The sequence below is a fragment of the Ahaetulla prasina genome, chromosome 13 (assembly GCF_028640845.1).
Source record: "Ahaetulla prasina isolate Xishuangbanna chromosome 13, ASM2864084v1, whole genome shotgun sequence".
Classification (NCBI taxonomy): Eukaryota; Metazoa; Chordata; class Lepidosauria; order Squamata; family Colubridae; genus Ahaetulla; species Ahaetulla prasina.
In genome coordinates, this window is record NC_080551.1 from 1,157,195 (window position 1) to 1,177,177 (window position 19,983).

Here is a 19,983-nt window from a genome sequence, read left to right on the forward strand (position 1 = left end):
AGTGGCAGCACAAGAACCACTGCCACCCCCCTGCCCTTGGCTGCAACAGGAGCAGAGGATGGGGTGGGTGGTGGTGGTGGCAGTTCTCGCACTGTTGCTTCAGGCAAACTGCCCCAGGGGGGCCAGAGGAGAGTGCAGCCCCTCACGCATGGAGACACTGCTGAAGGCCCAGCTCTCTGGTGGGGGGAGTGGCTGCAGGGGCTGGCCTGTGGCTCCTACCACTCGCCCTGTGGATGCCACTGCTCTTCTGCCCGAGCCAGCCAGGTGCTCTGGACCACGGACTCACAATGGTGCCGGGGGCTGGGGCCACTCAAAAAGCCTGCTCAGGCCCTGGGCCACCTGTCCTGGCTGACAGCTCTGCTCCCCTAGGAAGCGACTGCTGTGATGCTCTCTCCGCATCTTTGAGCATGCAAGCTGTCGCTTTTTCAGGTTCTGGGGTGCCGGTCACACACGCAAGAGTGCCAGAAACTGGAAGAGCAGCTGCCCGGTGCACATGTGCACGCCAGGAAGATGATCTTCTGGTTTCAAATGTGCGCATGTGCATGCGCTAGAAACCTGAAAATCATTTTCCTGGCACATGCACATGCACTGGGCACCTTCTCTTCTGGTTTCCAGTGCTCCCGCACACATGAAGACCAGCTGGCTGGCACACTGGAACCCGGAAGAGCAATGGGCAATGGCTCACATGCCTGGAGAAATGGCTCTGCATGACACTTCCGGCATGCATGCCATAGGTTCACCATCACGGGTATGGAGTCTCTTGCTCAAGCAGGGGGTTGGACTAGAACAGAGGTCACCAACTGGTCCGCGAGAAAATTTTGGTGGTCTGCAGCACAGCCCGGTGGAGGAGCTGCTCTGTGATGACCAATGGCCAGTCCTGTGACTAGAGCTCTGGAATATGGGACCGGCCAGGTAGTTCGTGGTGGGGCTGGAAATCTCTGCCGTAGGGGGAAGTACATGGAACTTGCAACTTACCTCACTGGCCGGAACAAGGTAATGATGCTGTTGTGGCAAGGGTGGGGTGGGTGGGGTGGCAGCGCAGGCAGGCTGAAGCAACGGGTGATGGCAACCTGTGGCTCTTTTGTCCCCCTGCTGTGGCTTCCTGTTGGATGATCCTACAAGCTGGCCCCGCCCCTCGCCCACCCAGTCACTCCTCGCTTGGCCTGAGAAGGGCAAGGTGAGGGATGGAGGTTCGCTCCATATTCCAGAGTGGGAGTGAAGCTTCATCTCTTGCTGGGTCTTGTGGGCGTTTCTTCCGGCCCTTGTTGGTATTGCACGCACTTCGGTCACACTGGAGACTCAGAATGAAGAGATGAGAGAAAGAGATACTGTGTGTGAGAGATGAGAAAGAGAGGAGAGATGAAAGCGAGAGATACTAAGAGAGATGAGAGAGAAACTGAGATATATACAGAGAGAGGAAAGAGAGAGATGAGAAATGCCCGTGTTTTGTTTTGGATGAGAAACGGGTCCAAATGGCTCTTTGAGTGTTTAAGGTTGCAGAAACAGGCGGCCAAGCTAAGTGCCTGAAGGACCCCCATCCTGTCACTGGGAGTCTAGGTGCTTCAATGAGCAACGCGCTGGATTCATATTAATGGTCCACGGGATTTAAAATTATGAATTTAGTGGTCCCTCAGGTCCGAAAGGTTGGTGACCCCTGGACTAGAAGACCTCCAAAATCCCTTGCTATTATTCTGTAGTCTATTATTATTATATATTATTATATATTAATATAATAATATTATATATATATATTATATAATAATATATAATATTATATATATATATTATATATTTATATATATTAATATTATTAATATATTAATAGATATTAATATAATAATATATATTATTATAAAGTCTATTATTCTGTAGACTTCTGTATTTCTGATTAAGCCCAACCGCCCAACCAAGGTTTAGCTAAAACCTTTTCCTTTCTAATGTGGCATACGGGAACAGTCTGCCGGCTCTTGCTCAAGGTGCATCCATTGCACATTGGTAGAAGGCTTCGACTGGACCGTGGAGGTCTTTCCTGAAGCTCCAAGGAAGAAACGGACGCTTGGGAGTTGTGGATCACGGAGTTTATTTGGGCGCTTTCCCTCCAAGAGAGCGCAGGGCCAGCCAGGGGGCTCTTCTGTCTGCCCTAATGGGGTCTGCAGACTGGGCTCTTTTTAAGACTTGTGGCCTTCAACTCCCAGCAAAGCTGGCTGAGGAACTCCGGGAGCCCAGTTTGCAGACCCCCGGCCTAGAACTATTCCCACATCGTTTCAAAAGCCCAAGGAACGGAGAGGAGGCAGACACGGCGGCCTCTCCCATTCCTCTCCCTACAATCTTCGGCCGATTCGTGGACGAAGCTCTTTGGCCCTCAGCCGGCCGGCCGGGCCGACGGGGCCCCCTCGGTTCTAGTTCTCGCCGGGCTCCGCCGCGCCGCTTCTTCCCCTGCTCAGCCACGGGCTCCCTGGGCGGCTCCCGGGCGGGGGGTCCCGGGAGGCGGCCTCCCCCTCTGGCGACAGTCCGGGCGGAGCTCCGGGGCGGACGGCAGGCTCAGCGCTCCCGGGGCGACTTCGCGGGCGGGCGCCGGCGCGGGCGTCCTGCTTCAGGCCCCGCTCGGCCGACGGGCAGAAGCGGCTCTTCAGCACCCGGCGGATGACCTCGGGCGTCACGCCGAAGCCTTGCGCCAGCCGGCCGGCCGGCCACTCCCCGGGGAAGGCGCGGTGGAGGAACCTGCGGAGGGAGGAAGGGAGGCAGGCCAGGGTCAGGCGGGGCTGGACGGGGCGAGCGGGGTCCGCGCGCGGCTCTCCTTACCGGATCTGCTCCATGGCGCGGAGGGTCAAGGTGCGCTCGGGGGGCTCCGCGGCCTCCATCACCTTCCGCAGCCGCCGCTCGCGGGCCTGCCGGGCCCGGCACTGCAGCCTCCTGCGGGCGAGAGGCGGGTCAGGCGGGGCGGCGGGCGGGGGGGGGGCGGCGGGGGAGGGGGGGGGGGCGCGCCTACCTCTCCAGCTCCTGCAGCTGCTCGTCCAGCGCCGGGACTCCCTTGTCGGCAAGCGCGGCCGCCACCCCGGCCAGCAGCTTCCGCGGACCCGGCACCCGCGGGGGCTTCATGATCGGTAGGCGGCCCCGCGCTCGGCTCGGCCTCCCTGCGCCCCTCGCGATCGGCCCCTCCCCACAAAAGCAGCAGCAACGGCAGCCGGAGGAGCCCGGCGGTTCTGCGTCTCCCGCGCCTGCGCCTGGCTTGCTTCCGCCTCTCCTTCGCCCCTCCCGGAGCAGCCTCCCCGCCCCTCCCCCCCGAAGGGGAGGCGCGAGGGGGGCGGGGCCTTGCTTTGCGCTCGGAGCCTCGGACGTTCCGTTGCCGGCCTTCGGTTGCCTGCTTTGCGTCGCTTGTGTAAAAGCTTTTGCCGCAACGGTGGGCTGAGGAGGCTTCAGTCGCAGGTCTCTAAGGCGCCGCGGCGCCCCTAAAAGACGCGGTTGAAGTGCCCGTAACGCTGCTGGCGGCCCGCCTAGGCAACCCCGGAGGCCTTCCAGGGAGGCTGCCGAGAGCTGAGCTGAGCTGGGGGAAGCCGGCGATGACGGAGCCGGACTGGGAGCAGCTGCCCACCAACAGCTTAACCTGTTTGCCTGAAAACCTCTCTCACAAAACATCCTGGGCATCCGGTGGCCGAACCGTTTGTCAGCCTCGAGCCCTTCTTCACCCTCAGCTGGGTTTTGCATGATCCGGCAAAGGAAAGTGTGGAATCAAAACTCAGAACCCAAAGCAAATAGCCAAGGCTCACCGCCGTGATCTCTCAAGATGCCACACACCTGAGGGGTCTCTTCCAAACGAATAATGGGAGACACACCCGGGCATTCACACATTTCAGAAAGAGGACGCACACTTCTGCATTCACAAGTAATATGATAGATCTCAGGTTACTTCTGTTGCCTATAGGAGGAGTTCTGGTCTTAGAAGAAACGTTTGCATCTTCAAATTCAGGGGATGCAGTGAGAATGTTCCTTAAAACTAGTTTTTGTCTGAAACGGTTTCATTCATTTGCAAACTCTTTCCCTCCACAAAAGCCAGTGTCCCCTTAGAAAGAACTGAGTTTCAGTTCCTTCCATGGTTTATAAACTGTAGAGCTGACTTAACAGGATCAGCTTTCAGGCCTTGTTTAACAAACAATCAACTATCAAACTATCAAAAACAGCACCACAAAAAACAGATTAGGAACACAAGTTAAAATAGGGGAAAAAATGGTAAGTGAACACCTGTCTACCCTATTACACCCCATGGTTCTGAAGGAACTGGCAGACGAGATCTCAGAACCACTCAACTATATCTTCCAAAGATCCTGGAGCACAGGGGAACTGCCAGAGGACTGGAAAAGAGCTGATGTAGTTCCCACCTTCAAAAAAGGGAAAAAAACAGATCCCAGAAACTACAGACCTATCAGCCTGACCTCAATACCGGGGAAGATTCTGGAAAAGATAATCAAGCAACGAATCACCAAACACCTAGAAGCAAGCAAAGTAATAACCAAAAGCCTACATGGGTTTGTCAAAAACAGATCATGCCAGACTAATCTTATTGCATTCTTTGACAAAGTGACAAAATTAGGGGACCAGAGGAATGCTGTCGATATAATTTACTTGGACTTCAGTAAAGCATTTGATAAAATAGACCATAACCTACTACTAGATAAAGTAGAAAAATGTGGGTTAGACAGCACCACCAGCAGATGGATTTGTAACTGGCTGACCAACCGCACTCAACGTGTAGTCCTCAACGGAACTACATCCACATGGAGGGAAGTATGCAGTGGAGTACCCCAAGGCTCTGTTTTAGGCCCAGTACTCTTCAACATCTCCATCAATAACTTGGACGAGGGGATATATGGGGAACTCATCAAATTTGCAGATGACAACAAGCTGGGAGGAATAGCCAACACTCCAGAAGATAGGCTCAAGATACAGAAAGATCTTGACAGACTTGAACATTGGGCGCTATCTAACAAAATGAAATTCAACAGTGAAAAAAGTAAGGTTCTACATTTAGGCCAAAAAAACAAAATGCACAGGTACCGTATATGTGGTACCTTGCTCAATAGTAGTAACTGTGAGAGGGATCTTGGAGTCCTAGTGGACAACCATTTAAAAAAGAGCCAGCAGTGTGCAGCAGCTGCCAAAAAAGCCAACACAGTTCTAGGCTGCATAAACAGAGGGATAGAATCAAGATCACGTGAAGTGTTAATACCACTTTATAATGCCTTGGTAAGGCCATACTTGGAATATTGCATTCAGTTCTGGTCACCACGATGTAAAAAAGATGTTGAGACTCTAGAAAGAGTGCAGAGAAGAGCAACAAAGATGATTAAGGGATTGGAGGCTAAAACATATGAAGAACGGTTGCAGGAACTGGGTATGTCTAGTTTCATGAAAAGAAGGCCTAGGGGAGACATGATAGCAGCGTTCCAATATCTCAGGGGTGGCCATGAAGAAGAGGGAGTCAAACTATTTTCCAAAGCAACTGAGGGTAGAACAAGAAGCAATGGGTGGAAACTAATCAAGGAGAGAAGCAACTTAGAACTAAGGAGGAATTTCCTGACAGTTAGAACAATTAATAAGTGGAACAACTTGCCTGCAGAAGTTGTGAATGCTCCAACACTGGAAATTTTTAAGAAAATGTTGGATGACCATTTGTCCGAAATGGTGTAGGGTATCCTGCCTGGGCAGGGGGTTGGACTAGAAGACCTCCAAGGTCCCTTCCAACTCTGTTATTATTATTAAATTGACAAATATCCATCCTCTGCCGCACTGAGAAAAATTAGAGGAGGTATTCTGTGGTTAACCTGTTTTTTTCAATTAACTTCTGGAAGAGAGGCTGCTTACACAAGCTAGCTCTTCCAGTTTACTAAGATAACAAGCTCACTTAAGGTAACAAATTAGGCAAGAAAGTCAGCTGGGTAACTTTGGGCCAGTCACTTTCTCTCAGCCAACCCACCTCACAGGGTGGGGTTTTTTTTTTGTGAGGAAAAGAGGAATAAATACATGAAGAAATAAAACTTCCAGCTCTAACCCCAATCAAATCATACTTCCCATCTTGTGCTGTAGCAGCATCCAGGGCCTGCTGGAGACTTAATCCTCATTCACTGCTATCTGAACTTCTTTGCCTAAATTGAACAGCTCCAAGGTGATGACGATGATTTTGGGACTCTAAAATTTGCCCAACAAAAGCAACCCCTTGGGGAGTCGAATTCGGGAGATCTGTGAGAATAGAATAGAATAGAATAGAATAGAATAGAATTTTATTGGCCAAGTGTGATTGGACACACAAGGAATTTGTCTTGGTGCAGATGCTCTCAGTGTACATAAAAGAAAAGATACGTTCATCAAGGTACAGGTAGTTCTCGATTTATGAGTATAATTGAGCCCAAAATTTCTGTTGCTAAGTCAGACGTGTTAACTGAGTTTCATCCCATTTTACAATCTTTCTTACCATTTCTCACATGATCCCAGAACACTGCAAAGTTGTAAACATGAATCAGTTGCCAAGCACCTGAATTTTGATCATGAGACCATGGGGATGCCGCAAAGGTTGTGTGACAAATGACCATAGGTCATTTTTTTCAGTGCTGTTGTAATTTTGAACGATCAGTAAACAAACTCCTGTAAATTGAGAACTACCTGTACATCGCAGGACAAATTTTAAAAAAAAGATTTTATTGATTTCCCATTGTTTACATTTTGTTTGTGCTTAATAAACATGTTGTCAATACAGATTACGTTTTTAATCTCCACCTCTTTTTTTCCAACCACTGGTAAAATAAAGTCCATGTCTGATAATATTCTGTGTCCTCTTTCTGTTTAATCTTCAGCATAAGTCTGTCCATTTATGCACAATCTAGTATCTTCCTAATTATCTCTTCCTTTTGTGGTCTTTCTTCATTTTTTCAATATTGTGCAAATATAATCCTCACTGCTGCTAAAACGTGCAATATTAAATACATAGTTTGCTTATCAGGTTTTTGATATTATATGTAATAAACAGTTCAGATTTAAAATCTACATTTTTCCTATCATCTTTTCTAACTACTTATGAATTTTTGCCCAAAACTTCTTTACTTTCACACGAGTCAACCACATATGATAATAAGTGCCCGTTTTTTGGTTACATTTCTAATATTTGCTAGATGTATTTTTAAACATTTTAGCTAATCTAGCAAGCGGTACGTGCCAGTCTCTTGTGTCTGAGGGTGATCCATTTGTTTAGCCATGTTATCACACATGCTTGGTAATAAAAAGCCAGTCTGGTAATCCAAATCCTCCATTTAGATTCTTGTAACATTTTCAATTTAATTCTCTCTTTCCTTGCAGATAAATTTCAGGATCAGTTTATTCAAATCATCAAAGAATTTTTCAATTTTTATAGGTACTGTTTGGATCAGGAAAAGCAATTTTGGTAAAATATTCATTTTTACAGTAGCAATCCTTCCCAACATTGATAAATGGAAATTTTTCTATTTTTTTCAAATCTAATTTTATTTGCTTAAATAATTTTATACTTATCTTTTTTTATTGCTGCACGTCTTGCTGTTAGGTATATTCCCAAGCATTTAACCTTCTTGACTATTTGCAAGTCTACCTTTCTGCCAGTTGTTCTTTTTGTTTTTGTATAAGGTTTTTGACTATAACTTTAGTTTTTTCTCTATTTCCAATCTTGCTATCTCTCCAAACTCCTCTTATCTTTTTTAATAGTTTAGGAATTGACTCCAATGGTTTTTCTACAATAAATACTAAATCGTCTGCAAATCCTTGTAATTTATATCTTTCTTCTATTATCTCCATTCCTTTAATTTCTGAATCTTGTCTAATATTCCTGTTCAAGACTTCCAAAGCAGTGGTGAAATCTGAACCGGTTTACTACCAGTTCGCTGGCTGCGTGCGCATGCGTAGTGCACACCATGCACCAAATGTGAGGTCCGTACGTGCAGTGCATGCCAAAAGGAGACATGCGGTAAGTAGAACAGCCTGCGAGGGGGGGGGGTGAACAGCTGTGGTGCACGATCTTTTTTTTTACTTTTAAAAGCATTTTTTTACAACCTATTCAGCCGAAGAGATTGTAAAAAAATGCTTTTAAAAGTAAAAAACGGCTCTGACAATCGCGCGGCTCAGCTGTGGTCATCAGAGCCTTGTTTTTACCTTTTAAAAGCATTTTTACAACCTATTCAGCCAAGAGATTGTAAAAATGCTTTAAAAGTAAAAAACTCTGACGATTGAGTGGCTCAGCTGTGGTCATCAGAGCCTTTTTTTAACCTTTTAAAAGCATTTTTTTACAACCAGCGGAAGAGGCTGTAAAAAAATGCTTTTAAAAGTAAAAAAAAAACGGCTCTGACAATCGCGCGGCTCAGCTGTGGTCATCAGAGCCTTGTTTTTACCTTTTAAAAGCATTTTTACAACCTATTTGGCCGCATAAGTTGTAAAAAAATGCTTTTAAAAGTAAAAAAAGGCTCTGACGATTGAGTGGCTCAGCTAGGCATGGTGGGGGGGCAGAGATTTTTGCAACCAGTTTTCCCAACCACCTGCTGCAGCCATCGCTACTGGATCGGCCAATGCGGTCCAAACTGAGAGCATTTCACCCCTGTTCCAAAGTCAATATAAATAGTAAAGGCGATAGCGAGCATCCTTGTGTTGTTCCAGGACAATTCCTTAATCAAATTTCTTCAAACTTTGTTCCTGTTCTGGCAACGCACTTGGTGTTCTAATTCCTTAGTATCTGTCCTGCAAATCCTACATTCAGTACTGAGGCACAAATTAGCAGCAACAGGCATCTGACCAACAGCATAAGATTTAGTAGTTCACTTTGCAAAGTGTCCACAAGCATGGAAAGCTTTGAAAGGATAGTTAAATCATAAAGTGTAAAGCCAACAAGTATGAAAAACATGGGGCTGTGTGGGTGCAAAGTATCGTGTCCCACTCCTCTGCTGACGGCCGGGTCAGGGAAATCCGAATCAGGCGTGCCTCTGCAGCTCTGCCAAAGTCCTAGCAAAGTCCTCAGGGCAGGCAGGAGACCAGAAAGTGACTTCAGCAAGATATGTTTAGACTTTGCCTGACTCAGAGACTGCCAGAAAGCAGATCCTTTATATAGGCCATGGGGTGTGGCTCCATGACTCAGCACTTATCCAGGCCTGCCTCTCCCTTCCTTCTGTTGCCTCCACCTATCAAGTCTTCTGACGCGAGGGTCACTCCAATCGACAGCTGTTGGCAATTGACCTTCCTCAGGCTCACATGCTGTGGAGGAGGGGGAGGGGTCTAGTTGCTCCGTTTGCCTGGGCATGGAGCCAGAGCTGGGGGCTGGAGATACTTGCTCTTCTTCAGCCTGTCTGGGCATGGAGCCAGGGCTGGGGCCGGGAGATGCCCCCTCCTCAGCCTGTCTGGGCATGGAGCCAGGGCTGGGGCCGGGAGGACATTCTTCAGCGTTTGGAAGCAGATAAGCAGACCCCGGCTGCGGTGAGAGCGGGCAAGACACAACACAAAGGTACGTGTAACTATATTAAAACAAAAACAAAAAAACCCTGTTGCCCTTGTCAAGCTCTGCAGGACTCAATAGGTACCAGCCTCAGGGTCCTCCCAAAAATGACAGGATGATGCAGCTTGTAAGTGAAAGGACGGACAAAACCTTGTGGGTAGAACTGTATAAAACTTTAATACAAAGTTGGCTACAAAAGAAACCTCTTCCCAGCCCATAGGGCTTTTCAAGAACTGTCCCAGGGCTTGGGCAGGCTGACTGGCAACTGCAGCGGGAACCTGGCTTGCAGAGAGAGCAGAGGAGGGGTGCAGCCCAAGTGCACAGAACCATTCTCAGAACTTGCTGTTAGCTGGAGGGGAAACACGGCTCTGCAGAGGTGGAAGTTTTGGGGAGAATGGCTGAAAGAGATGTAGGTGTCTGGATGCACCAGGGCAGAGATTCATTCTCTGCTGTTGCATAGGTCAGCAATAGGCGCCCCCCCAGCCCCAACTCTTTGGGCTCCAAGGATCCGCTGAGATTTTGGGTCAGGTCCCCTTCCTGAAGGAAGAAAAGGCCAGCTGGCTAGGAGTCGCAGGCTTGGCCCCAACTCAAGGTGAGGGGAGAAGTGAGGAGGCTGCTACCTGGCTTGGCTGGAATGCATAGCAGCCACAGTGGTGGCACGATGGGGACTCCCGCGCCGGATGAGGGGAGCTGAAGCCGAGTTGATGGCCAGTCCATGCAGGTCAGCACGGTTGAGAGGAGCTGCAACAGATGGGAAGGGGAAGCTGCTGTAGATGGTGCCTGCGACGTTTCCAGGGTGGGATAAGCAATTCAGGGAGCCGGGGCTCATGTAGAGAGGCCTCTTGCTCGATGAAACTCTGTCTGGAAAAGGAAACGGCATCTGGAGGTCTTGGCCAGAAGCAGGCAGGACTATCTGCAACTCTGTAAATGGACCCTAATCTCTTCTGCACCCCGAGATCCACAGCAGCTCCAAGTCCAGAACCCCCTTTCTGTGGCCAAAATGGTTGCCGGAGGTGAGGTAGTTCTCAGGGGCAAAATGGCCTTGTAGCCGGGAGTGACTGTAAGAAGGTGCACAGCTTCTCCCCCCCCTCCCACTCCCCCCGTTAGCTGTGTTAGGGCTTTCCAATCCTGATCTAAACTGCAGAGCCAACACTGTTTCCTCCACACAGGGCCGAAGGGGGCAAGGAAGCTCCCCAGGCTATGTGGGTGCCCAGACAAATCTATTGGCCTGGCCCCCGTTTGCTACTCTCTAGAGCCCTTGTGCTCTCCTGAGCCCTGGAACGTTGCCAGACAGGGAAGGCCCCTGCAGGGATCCCCAGCTCCCAACCAGACACTCACTGCCTTCTGCTTTATTCTTGGCACTGGCAAAGCGCCGCCCTCCTGCTTTCAGCATCCGCGCCAGAGTGCAAGGTTCGCCCACCATGGCTGGGCCCAGCCAGCTGAGGTTCCTGGGTGGCTGGAAGTGGAGTTGTGGCTCACGAGGGGGGCCAAGGCCCGAGAGGGCACCCAGGATAGTTGGGATGAAGCCTTGGTTTCCCAGCAGCTGGACTCGTGCTGTGGGTTGCTGCTGCAAGATCTGGCGGCCGAGCTCCTGAGCCGAGCCCCTCAGGAGGGAGAGGGGGACAAGGGTCATCAGATCCTGGGTGTTGTGGTTGTTGAACACATCCTGGAGAAAATGGGGCTGGAAGACAAAATTTGAAGTTTTGGGAAAACAACTTTCCTGCGCCGGTACCCACCAGGCTCTGAAAGGTGCAGATTTTCTGCAATGACTCGCCCTGCCCTATAGGAGGCAGGTTGTTTAATGCCTCAGATTAGGAAATGAGAGCCGGTTTGGTGTCATGCTTAAGGCACCAGGTGAGGAGTCAATGGGGTGACCTCCTCTTAGCCCAAGGAAGGAGGCAGTAACAAACCACTTCTGAAAAATCTTGCCAGGAAAGTTGCGGGGACTAGTCCAGGCAGTTGCCAGGAGTCAAACATTGACTCAAACGCACGCCACAAATCAGAAAATTATTAACGGCATATTTGAGCACTTCCAAATTAGGCAATTGATTGCTATATTATCTGGAGGGGCAAGGACAAGTCCTAGCCAGTCATTAGATCACATCAATGGAAGCAAGAACTCCAGGGGATTCTGCTTCAGACTTCGAGTGCTCTCCTCTTTCAGACACCAGCTTTAAGGCGGTTGCAAACATGCCCTGGCACAGAAGAGAAGGAGAAGGAACAGAAACAGAGGCCAAGGAGGGAGGGAGGAGTTTAGTCCCAAGCAAAGACAACCAGAGAAATCCCATAGCCCCATCAAATACTTCACAGGATGTCACACTGAAGACGGTTCTAAAAACCTGAACATAGAATAATCCATTTAGGTTAAGGGGGGGGGGCAGACTGGCTGAAAGTTTGGAAAAACTAATGACACTAAAAGCAAACTGAAAGCAGAAGCAGTGGGCTCCCATTCATCGGATGGGAAGGCTTTATTCTGAATTTCTGCCCAGAGCTGGGCTTGCATCACATGGCTAAATGGTCCTGCCCAGCTACAGGCTGCCTTGAGTTTCCCCACTGGACCACGTTGGTGCCCAGCCCTTCCCCGGGATGGCAGGCCTGTGCAGAGGGTCACCTGGCATTCAGAGACATTGATGTGGGGCCTCTGGACTTCCACAGGCTTTGGCTCGGCGCTGCGCAGCAGGCGGGTCAGCTGGTCAACAATGCCAAGCCCCCGGATGAGGTTTTCTCGACGCAGGAGGGCCTTGACTCTCTCGACTTCCTCTTCCTCCACTATTGCTTGGGGAGTCATGCTGTCATACTGTAAGGAGGCCATCTGGGAAGCAGAATGGCAGCTTGTTAATTCAAAAATTAATTTAAATGCCCATTTAAATTAACTTTTACACACTCTCCAGAAAACCAAACCAGAGGCTCTTTGATTCTCTAAGATTAGAACTGATGCCCGTAGGCTCCAGCCCCAATTTCCTTGGCTTGTGAGGGCCACCGCTTTGGCCAGCTGCTCAGCAGCTCCAAGGCTGAGGGGTTCTTGCTAATTCCTGAGCACACCAAGCCCCACTGAGGCCACTGCCCTGGTCTGGGTCCTCTGCACATCATCCTAGGGCAGCCAGCCAGCCGAGGGAAGGGCCAACACATTGTCCTCAGTATCAGATTTCAGCCACCTTGGCAGCTTCTTTTGAAGGTAACACCAATCAAGATCAGTTTCTATTTCTCCCAAGTTCATGCAACATTGTGTGGCACTCCACCTGGACTTCATTTGGGCAGAGGTCCATGTATTTGCCATGCAGAAGCTAAGGGAGTAGCCCACCCCCACCCTGCTCGCAGGGCACCTTGGGGCTCCAGGTCTTGCTGTGGCTGTATGCCATTCGGGTGAGGGCAGCCTTGCCCTTGCTCTTCTCCTGAGCCTTCTCTCCAGCCGACTCCCCCTGCAAGCTCTCCTTCACTTCCCGTTTCTTCCTCCCAGCTGTGTTTTCCCTCTGCTCCTGCTTCTGACGGATCTCCTCCAGCTGCTGCCTGGAGCAGAAAGGGCCATGCAGTCAGCAGTCAAACAGACTGCTCTTACATTTGCAGTTTCATTAGGACCAAAAGCCCCATTTCTCCCCCCTCCCACCCCCAGCTACCTGGCACACTCTTCTCTGGCCTTGGAGGCTACCGTCTCTTGGAAGAGGGATCCACTGTGCTTAAAAAAAGGGCTGTACTTTTCAGTGCCATGTGAAGGAAAGATGCGCCGGTAGTGGCCCAGGTGGCTGTTCTCGTACTTCTCTGCTTGGGCCAGCCAGGCGGCCTGGCTGCTCTCCATCTGTTCACGCCTGGAAGATAACAAGAGCTGGCCCTAAACCATAGTCCTGCTGGGCCATAGGGAACCTCCCTGCCCTGGGCTACACACACACACACACCAGCCTATACTGTGTGCACAATTATTAGGCAAGTTGTATTTCGGACAATTGATTTTGTTATTGAACGACTACAGTGTTCTTGGTCAATCTAAAATGTTAATAAACCTCAACCTGAATGTTTAAGAAAGTAAAAGTGAGTTTTGGTTTTCTTAGGAGAATATCTGTGTGGACAATTATCGGGCAACTATTAGTGTGCAGAATTATTATGCAACTAAATGAAAAATCAAAATTTTCCCATCTTGCTTGTTTTTACCTGTTAAAGTGAGAATAATAAACAAACAACTCAAAATGTACAAATAAACTTTTCTGAAATTAAAAAAAAGATGTGACCAATATAGCCACCCTTCTTTTCAATAACAGTTATAAGCCTTCCATTTATGGAGTCTGTCAGTTTGTTGATCTGTTGACGATCAACTTTTTGTGCAGCAGCAACCACAGCCTCCCAGACACCATTCAGAGAGGTGTCCTGTTTTCCTTCACCATAAACCTCCCGTTTAAGAACCCACAAGTTCTCAATAGGGTTTAGGTCAGGTGAGGAAGAGGGGCATGTCATTATTCTGTCATCTTTAAGGCCTTTATTGAAAAATCTGGCTTCAGATATTTCTTGGCCCATTCTTGCCATTTCAACTTATGTGCCTTGTTCAGTGGTGGTCGGGTTTCATCCTCCCTTACCTTGGCTATGTCTCTGGGCACTGAACACCTTGTACTTCTGGGCACTTCAGGCAGGTTGCAATTCTGGAATATGACAGCACTGGAGGATAATGGATTCCTAGTAGTTTCACATTTGATTCTACTCAAATCTTTTGGCAGTTAATTCGCATCTTTTTTTCTCAACACATTTCTTGTGGCCCTGATGACTATTTGCAACAAAATGTTTAATGGTTCTGTGATCACATCCCAATATTTTAACAAGAGTGCTGCATCCCTCTGAAAGACTTTTTACAATTTTTGACTCATCAGAGTCAGTTAATTCTCTTTTTTGGCCCATTTTGCCTGAGGAAAAGAAGCTGCCTAATAATGTGTTGATCTCCTTAGATCACATTCTCATTTACACAAATATACATCACCTGAATGTGCTTATATTCAGTAAGCATTCCAGTTTATACACCTTGGAGGTAGAAATATGCATAAAAATGATGATATGGTCAACATACTCACTTGTTAATACAGGTAGTCCTCAACTTATGACCAAAATTGAGCCCAAAATGTATGTTGCTAAATGAGATATTTGTTAAGTGAAGCTTTCCCCATTTTACAACCTTTCTTGTCACAGTTGTTAAGTGAATCACTTCAGTTGTTAAATTAGTAACACGGGTGTTAAGTGAATCTGTCTTCCTCATTGACTTTGCTTGTCCAAAGGTCACAAAATGTGATCACTTGACCCCGGGACCGTTATAAACATGAACTAGTTACCAAGCATCCGAATGTAAATCACATGACAAATGGGGATGCTGCACTGGTCATAGGTGTGAAAACTGGTCATGTCACTTTTTTCAGCACCATTGTAACTTTAAACCAGCGGTCACTAAGTGAACTACTGTAAATTAAGAACTACCTGTAATTGTGCACACAGTGTACAGTTCAGATTCTCCGCTGGCTCTCTGACTGTCTCCCCTGTGGTGGCTGGACAGAGACTGGTGAGGGCCCTCTGGGAAAGGCCACCACAGACCTGGTCACAGAGCTACCTGGCCTCTCGGGGCTGCTGGTGGGGCTGCAGAAGGCGCTCCTTCACCCGCCTCTTGTCTTCTTCCAGCACCTTCTTCTTGTCACAGGCCCGCAGGTTAATGAGATTGATTGCATCGCAGAGTAAGGCATCCTTCACTTCCCGATCCAGACGCGAGTCCGTGGTAAAGCTGGGAGAATGGTTGACCTGAAAGAGTGATCAAAGACACCCCGCCCCCCAAGGCAGCCTTTGCATTCATTTTGACCTGAGGAACTAGGGGAATCACAGCGTCTTTTTGATATCTCTTCTTGTTTCTTAATTTCCTAAAAAAGAACAGCTTGTAAGGCTGTATGTAGGACTTCGGTTAGGAGAGAATACTACTGAGAATATCCCAAAGGTACTTTTTCAAGAGGCAGCTGGACTTTCTGGTTTTTCTTTGAAGAAGTTTTGCTTCTCATCCAAGAAGCTTCTTTAGCTCTGACCAAAACATCTTCAAAGAGAAACCAGAAAGTCAAGTTGCCTCTTGAAAAAGCACTTTTTCAAGTGACCTGGTTGACTGAGAATCTCCATAGACACTACTAAGAATAAAAGTTGGGTATCCCTACAGGCAGAGGAAACTTCCTCTGGGTCTCAAAGAGAAACGCTCAGGAAATTCTCTGCTGAAGGGAATGATGGGAAGGGCTGGCAATAGAAACTGAGTGGACGGTTCTTAATTTGAAATATCTGTTTCTACTGCTTGATGGATGTTTAAAAAGATTGCCCTACTTCATCCCCAACTTTCAAAATCTCTGAGGAGGATCTCATTCCTATTTCTTTCAAAATTCAACAGGTGCTAGAGCAGGTAAACCAAAGGGCAACTTTTCCTGCTTCAGATGGACACTTTAATTTATATCTCACCCATCTCACTGTTGAACAGCTTTGGGAAGGATATCTACCTCCAGAAGCCACGGTTTGAGTTTCCGATCAAGGAGGATGTCGAAGCCCAGAATCTCAAAGCAGGCACAACCAGAGATGTGGTTGGGAAAACAAGTGCGATAGTTGTGCTTCAGAACTGGGTGAGCAGCAATGAGCGTTTTGATTATGATGTCCTCAATGTCCTGCCATAGTTCAGCTGTGTCATAGCTGTGCTCCCGCATCCAAGTGTTCAGGGTGGACAGCTTCCTGTTGAGTCAGGGGAGGGAGAAGAGCTGCTGCAGGAGCAATTCTACTCCAACACTGCCCCAGGATCACTCACCCACCCCAAGAACTCTAGGCCCTTCCAAGGCAGTCTGGCTTTCCCTTGGGGTGCAGCCACTTCCCTCCCAGTCACAGAGGGGTGCAAAGAGAAGCCTACAGTTCCCAGCCTTGTTCAGGGTGGGTACAGCCTTTTGCTTTGGGGCAGAGAGACTTCTCCCAAGCTCCTTCTGAGATGGAGATCTTGACAGAGTCTTTCCCGCTAGGACGCAGGTATGCCTTGTCGCCCCCCTCAAGAGCCAGACAGAGGGGGCAAATCAACTACTTTTTTCAAAGCAGCTGTTTCATGGAGTTGAGAAAAGTGGAGTTTCCTACAAATGGGCACCTGGTGTCCTATTCCCCACCTCCACACCTCCCCCCGGTCCCTACTAGCAGAAGTGCTGCCTCCTCTTCTGCAAGGGAATGGGAAGCAATACCTCTTGCTGCCCGTGTTGTCATCCCGCACAAAATTCTCATTATGCTTGTTGATGGCATAGTTGGTCAAGTGCATACAGATGTCATCCTGTGAGAGAGACGTTGGGAGGGGGAGCCTGATTCTCCACTCCTGAAGGCCCCTGGAATTCTCCCCTTGCCCACCTGCTTCACCTTCTCCTTGTTCCCCTGTACCACCACTGTGCCAGCCCAGGGAGCCTGCAGGGCTTGACCATGTCAAGTTCTCCATAGTTATTCCCAAAGCCCCATCAGACACCAACAGCTTATCTTCCTACAAAGCGAATGCCAGTTCCTGGGCTTCTTTACCAGGTTGCTGCTGTTGGGCTCGATGTACCTCATGGTGGCAAAGCGGGCCAGCCCCTCCTCATAGACAAAGATCTTCAGGGGGTCGCAGGAGGTGACCAAGACATAAATGCGCATGTCAAACTTAAAGCCATCAATGAGGAAGGGCTGCAAAGAGAGGATGAGAGACTGAGGGAAAGGAACAATTCCCAGCCGCCTGATTCGAGCCCCGAGGACCCATAGCCGAGACCACATTTTCAACTGTCTAGGGCTCTTGCTCTATATCCCAGGGCTGGACAACTGTTGGGCCCCAGGCTCCTGGGCCTACCTTAGTAATATACTGCTGGCAAATCATGTGCTCGCCGTGCTTTATTTCCTTGGGGTTCCGGGTAATGAAGATGCCCCTCCCCTGGCAGCCACTGTCCGGCTTGCAAATGTACGTCCTGTTCTTCCTCATTCGCCCATAGGCTTGGAAGTCCCCATAGCTGCAGAAAGACAACACAGGGACTGCCATGTAACCAACCCACGTGCCCCCAGCATCCCATGGCATGTCAACTGAGAGGGTTCCCTGTGTCTGGCACAACCACCGCCACCTCTCGTTCACTCACTCAGCTGGCAAGCACCAGGTGCGAGGGAAGATGCAGTACTCCTTGGGAAAGAGCCTCAGCATCCGGTTGAGGTTGCGGGCCAGCAGGTCCTTGCGGCAGATCTCGGCCATGCCAGGAAAGTGGTTGATTTTCTGGAATGAAGCAAAAGCAGGAGAAGGAAATGGAAGTGCCTTGGCACAGCTTTCGTTTTGTTGCTCTGCAGAATGCTTTGCCCCACTTTTCAGTCACGGAATGCATCTTCCCAAACAGCTTCAACATTTCAGAAAATAATTATGACTGCGTGTAAAAAACAAACAAACCCCAACCTCCATAACAAAAAACAAAGGCACATTAGCAACTTTTTATTCATTTCACCCAATAACTAAACCAAGTGAATTGCTGCATAAAAGTATATGGGGTGGGGGTGGAAATATAGATAGGAACCCAGCAAGGGCTCCTCTCTGGTGAGTCCCTATTCTCATTCTTCTGAGGCTCTTCTAATCTTTTCCCACTGTTGGGAGCTACATGGAATGGGCAATATAAGCCCTGCCATGGGATATCCCAGATCCTAGTGCCTCTCCCTCTCCCTCTCCCAACTCCTCAGCTCCAGGAGAAGGCTCCCCACTTCAGCCAGCCTTCCCAAGCTATAAAAGAACTGAAATCAGCACTTATATTTCTCCGCTCCCTTCGCCCTGGCTGTGCTGGGTACCTGAAACCTCTTCATTTCCATGACACGCTCCAGTGAAACTGAGCAGTCAGTCCAGTAAACAGTCCACTCCTCATCCTCCCCCACTTCTTTCAGGCCACAGCGCCGAGCAGCACGCCTAACTGCAGCAGAGTAAACAGATGGACAAAGCTGGTTCCAAGAGGCATCCGATGATCTTCTGGCCTTGCTTGCAGGACCAGAAGCTACAGGCACTTGAACATCAGGAAGGATCATTCAGATTATTCACCCCTCCAAAGGAGTCCCTGGAATCCTCCCTTTCCTGGCAAGGAATCCAGTGGCTCTCCTGGCCCAGATTAGACAGCCCTGGCTCATTACTGCCAAAGCTAATAAAGGCAGACTTCCTCCTTTGGAATGCAAAAGCCGACTCCTGCCTGCTTCTCCCCTCCCCCACCCCAGAAAACCCCGAGATTTCATTCTTGATACAGGAGAGAAAATCAGGTTACCTCTCGTTATTTCACTTTTGCTCTGATTCTGTGCCAATCTCTGTGCCCGAGTGTGCAGAGGAAAGCGCCAAAGAAGCCGCCTTTACTCACCGCTTTCGTATTTGCAGTTCGCGAGGTTGATGGAAAGCAGCCTAGGAGGAGAACAGAGAAGGGCGTCGCGCCGGGCGGGAGAGGGAGCAGCCGGCGCTGCTGGCCTCCCAGAAGGAGAAGCCCCGGCCGGCCGGAGGAGGAGGAGGAGGCCCGGGGCGCTGCACCCCCTCCCTCCCTCCCTCCCGCCCGTCCTCCGGGAGCGCACCGGTGCCTCCTCTTCCTCTTCGGCCGGGGCTCCTCCGGCTCGCCCTCCTCCGCCGTGGGTTCCTCCGGGCCGGCCCCGAGCTGTTCCCAGCCGGGCTCTGGGCCTTTGTCCGGAGGGGAGGCGCGCGGAGGCTCCTTCCGCTCGGTCTCCGGCCTCTTCAGGCATTCGTTGGCAGATTCGTCCGACAGGCCGCCGCCGCCCTCCTCCTCCTCCTCCTCCTCCTCGTCCTCCTCGTCGCTTTCGTTCTCGGACTCGCTGCTCTCTTCTCGGCCGATCTTCATCCTCTCGGGCCCTTGGGCAAGAGCAGCAGCCGAGCCGTCAGCGCCGCGGCAGCGATTGTGACAAGCGCAACCATTATTACTGCGAGCCCGCAGCCCGCGCGCGCCTCGCCCAGCCGGGACACGCTCCCCGCGCACGGGCCGGGGGAAGCCTCGTTCGCGGCCGGCCGGCCCGCCCACGGCCTCCCGCCCGCCCAGCTCACCGAGCCCGGCGCCGCCAGAGACTCCCTCGGGCCGCGACGCGGTCACCATGCCGACCAGGATCCCCGCCCGTCAGGCGGCCTACGGAGCGCGCACGGGGCCATGGCAACGAGGGACGCGAAGGCGGTGTGCCACTAGCCCTTTCGTCATCTCTGGGCGACGAGCTGCTTTGACGTCTCCGCCCACATCCCGCCCCTTGCGGCTGAGGCGTTTCTGCTCGGCCCCAGGCGAGCGATCGTCGCGTCGCCCGGAGGAAAGAGCCGCCAGACCCCGTGCGGGAGCCTCCCCGGCGCTCTCCGGCGGGAGGAATAGGCCGGCCGGCCAGGGATGCAGATGCGGACGGGAGGTGGGGTTTGCCAACGTGGCGCGGCCGAGAACCAGGTGATTTGCGGTGAATACTAATACATATAATACGTTGTAGGAATATGTTATATTAATATAATAAGAGTAATCCGA

At 50.1% G+C, this 19,983-nt stretch overlaps 2 protein-coding genes across 6 annotated transcripts; both read right to left on the reverse strand.

Moving 5' to 3' along the window:
- Positions 1-2,062: 2,062 nt before the first annotated feature.
- On the reverse strand, positions 2,063-3,246 carry NGRN (neugrin, neurite outgrowth associated). Its single transcript, XM_058156236.1, has 3 exons — positions 2,990-3,246; positions 2,803-2,913; positions 2,063-2,721 (listed from the first exon to the last, which is right to left on the reverse strand). The coding sequence occupies exons 1-3, from the start codon at positions 3,097-3,099 to the stop codon at positions 2,400-2,402; spliced, it is 543 nt and encodes a 180-aa protein (XP_058012219.1). The 5' UTR covers positions 3,100-3,246; the 3' UTR covers positions 2,063-2,399.
- A 6,388-nt stretch (positions 3,247-9,634) lies between these two features.
- TTLL13 (tubulin tyrosine ligase like 13) lies at positions 9,635-19,908 on the reverse strand. Of its 5 annotated transcripts, none has more exons than XM_058155819.1 (16): positions 19,530-19,908; positions 19,049-19,340; positions 18,844-18,884; positions 18,293-18,411; positions 17,605-17,735; positions 17,325-17,481; positions 17,021-17,164; positions 16,699-16,784; positions 15,985-16,210; positions 15,072-15,256; positions 13,111-13,299; positions 12,820-13,003; positions 12,108-12,308; positions 10,835-11,177; positions 10,117-10,357; positions 9,636-9,864 (listed from the first exon to the last, which is right to left on the reverse strand). In XM_058155819.1, the coding sequence occupies exons 1-16, from the start codon at positions 19,576-19,578 to the stop codon at positions 9,723-9,725; spliced, it is 2,730 nt and encodes a 909-aa protein (XP_058011802.1). In that variant the 5' UTR covers positions 19,579-19,908; the 3' UTR covers positions 9,636-9,722. The 5 variants fall into 5 exon arrangements, with proteins under 5 accessions (XP_058011806.1, XP_058011802.1, XP_058011801.1 ...); XM_058155818.1 differs by having other exon boundaries at positions 9,636-9,894; XM_058155820.1 differs by lacking the exon at positions 9,636-9,864 and having other exon boundaries at positions 10,172-10,353.
- Between the last annotated feature and the right edge of the window lie 75 nt (positions 19,909-19,983).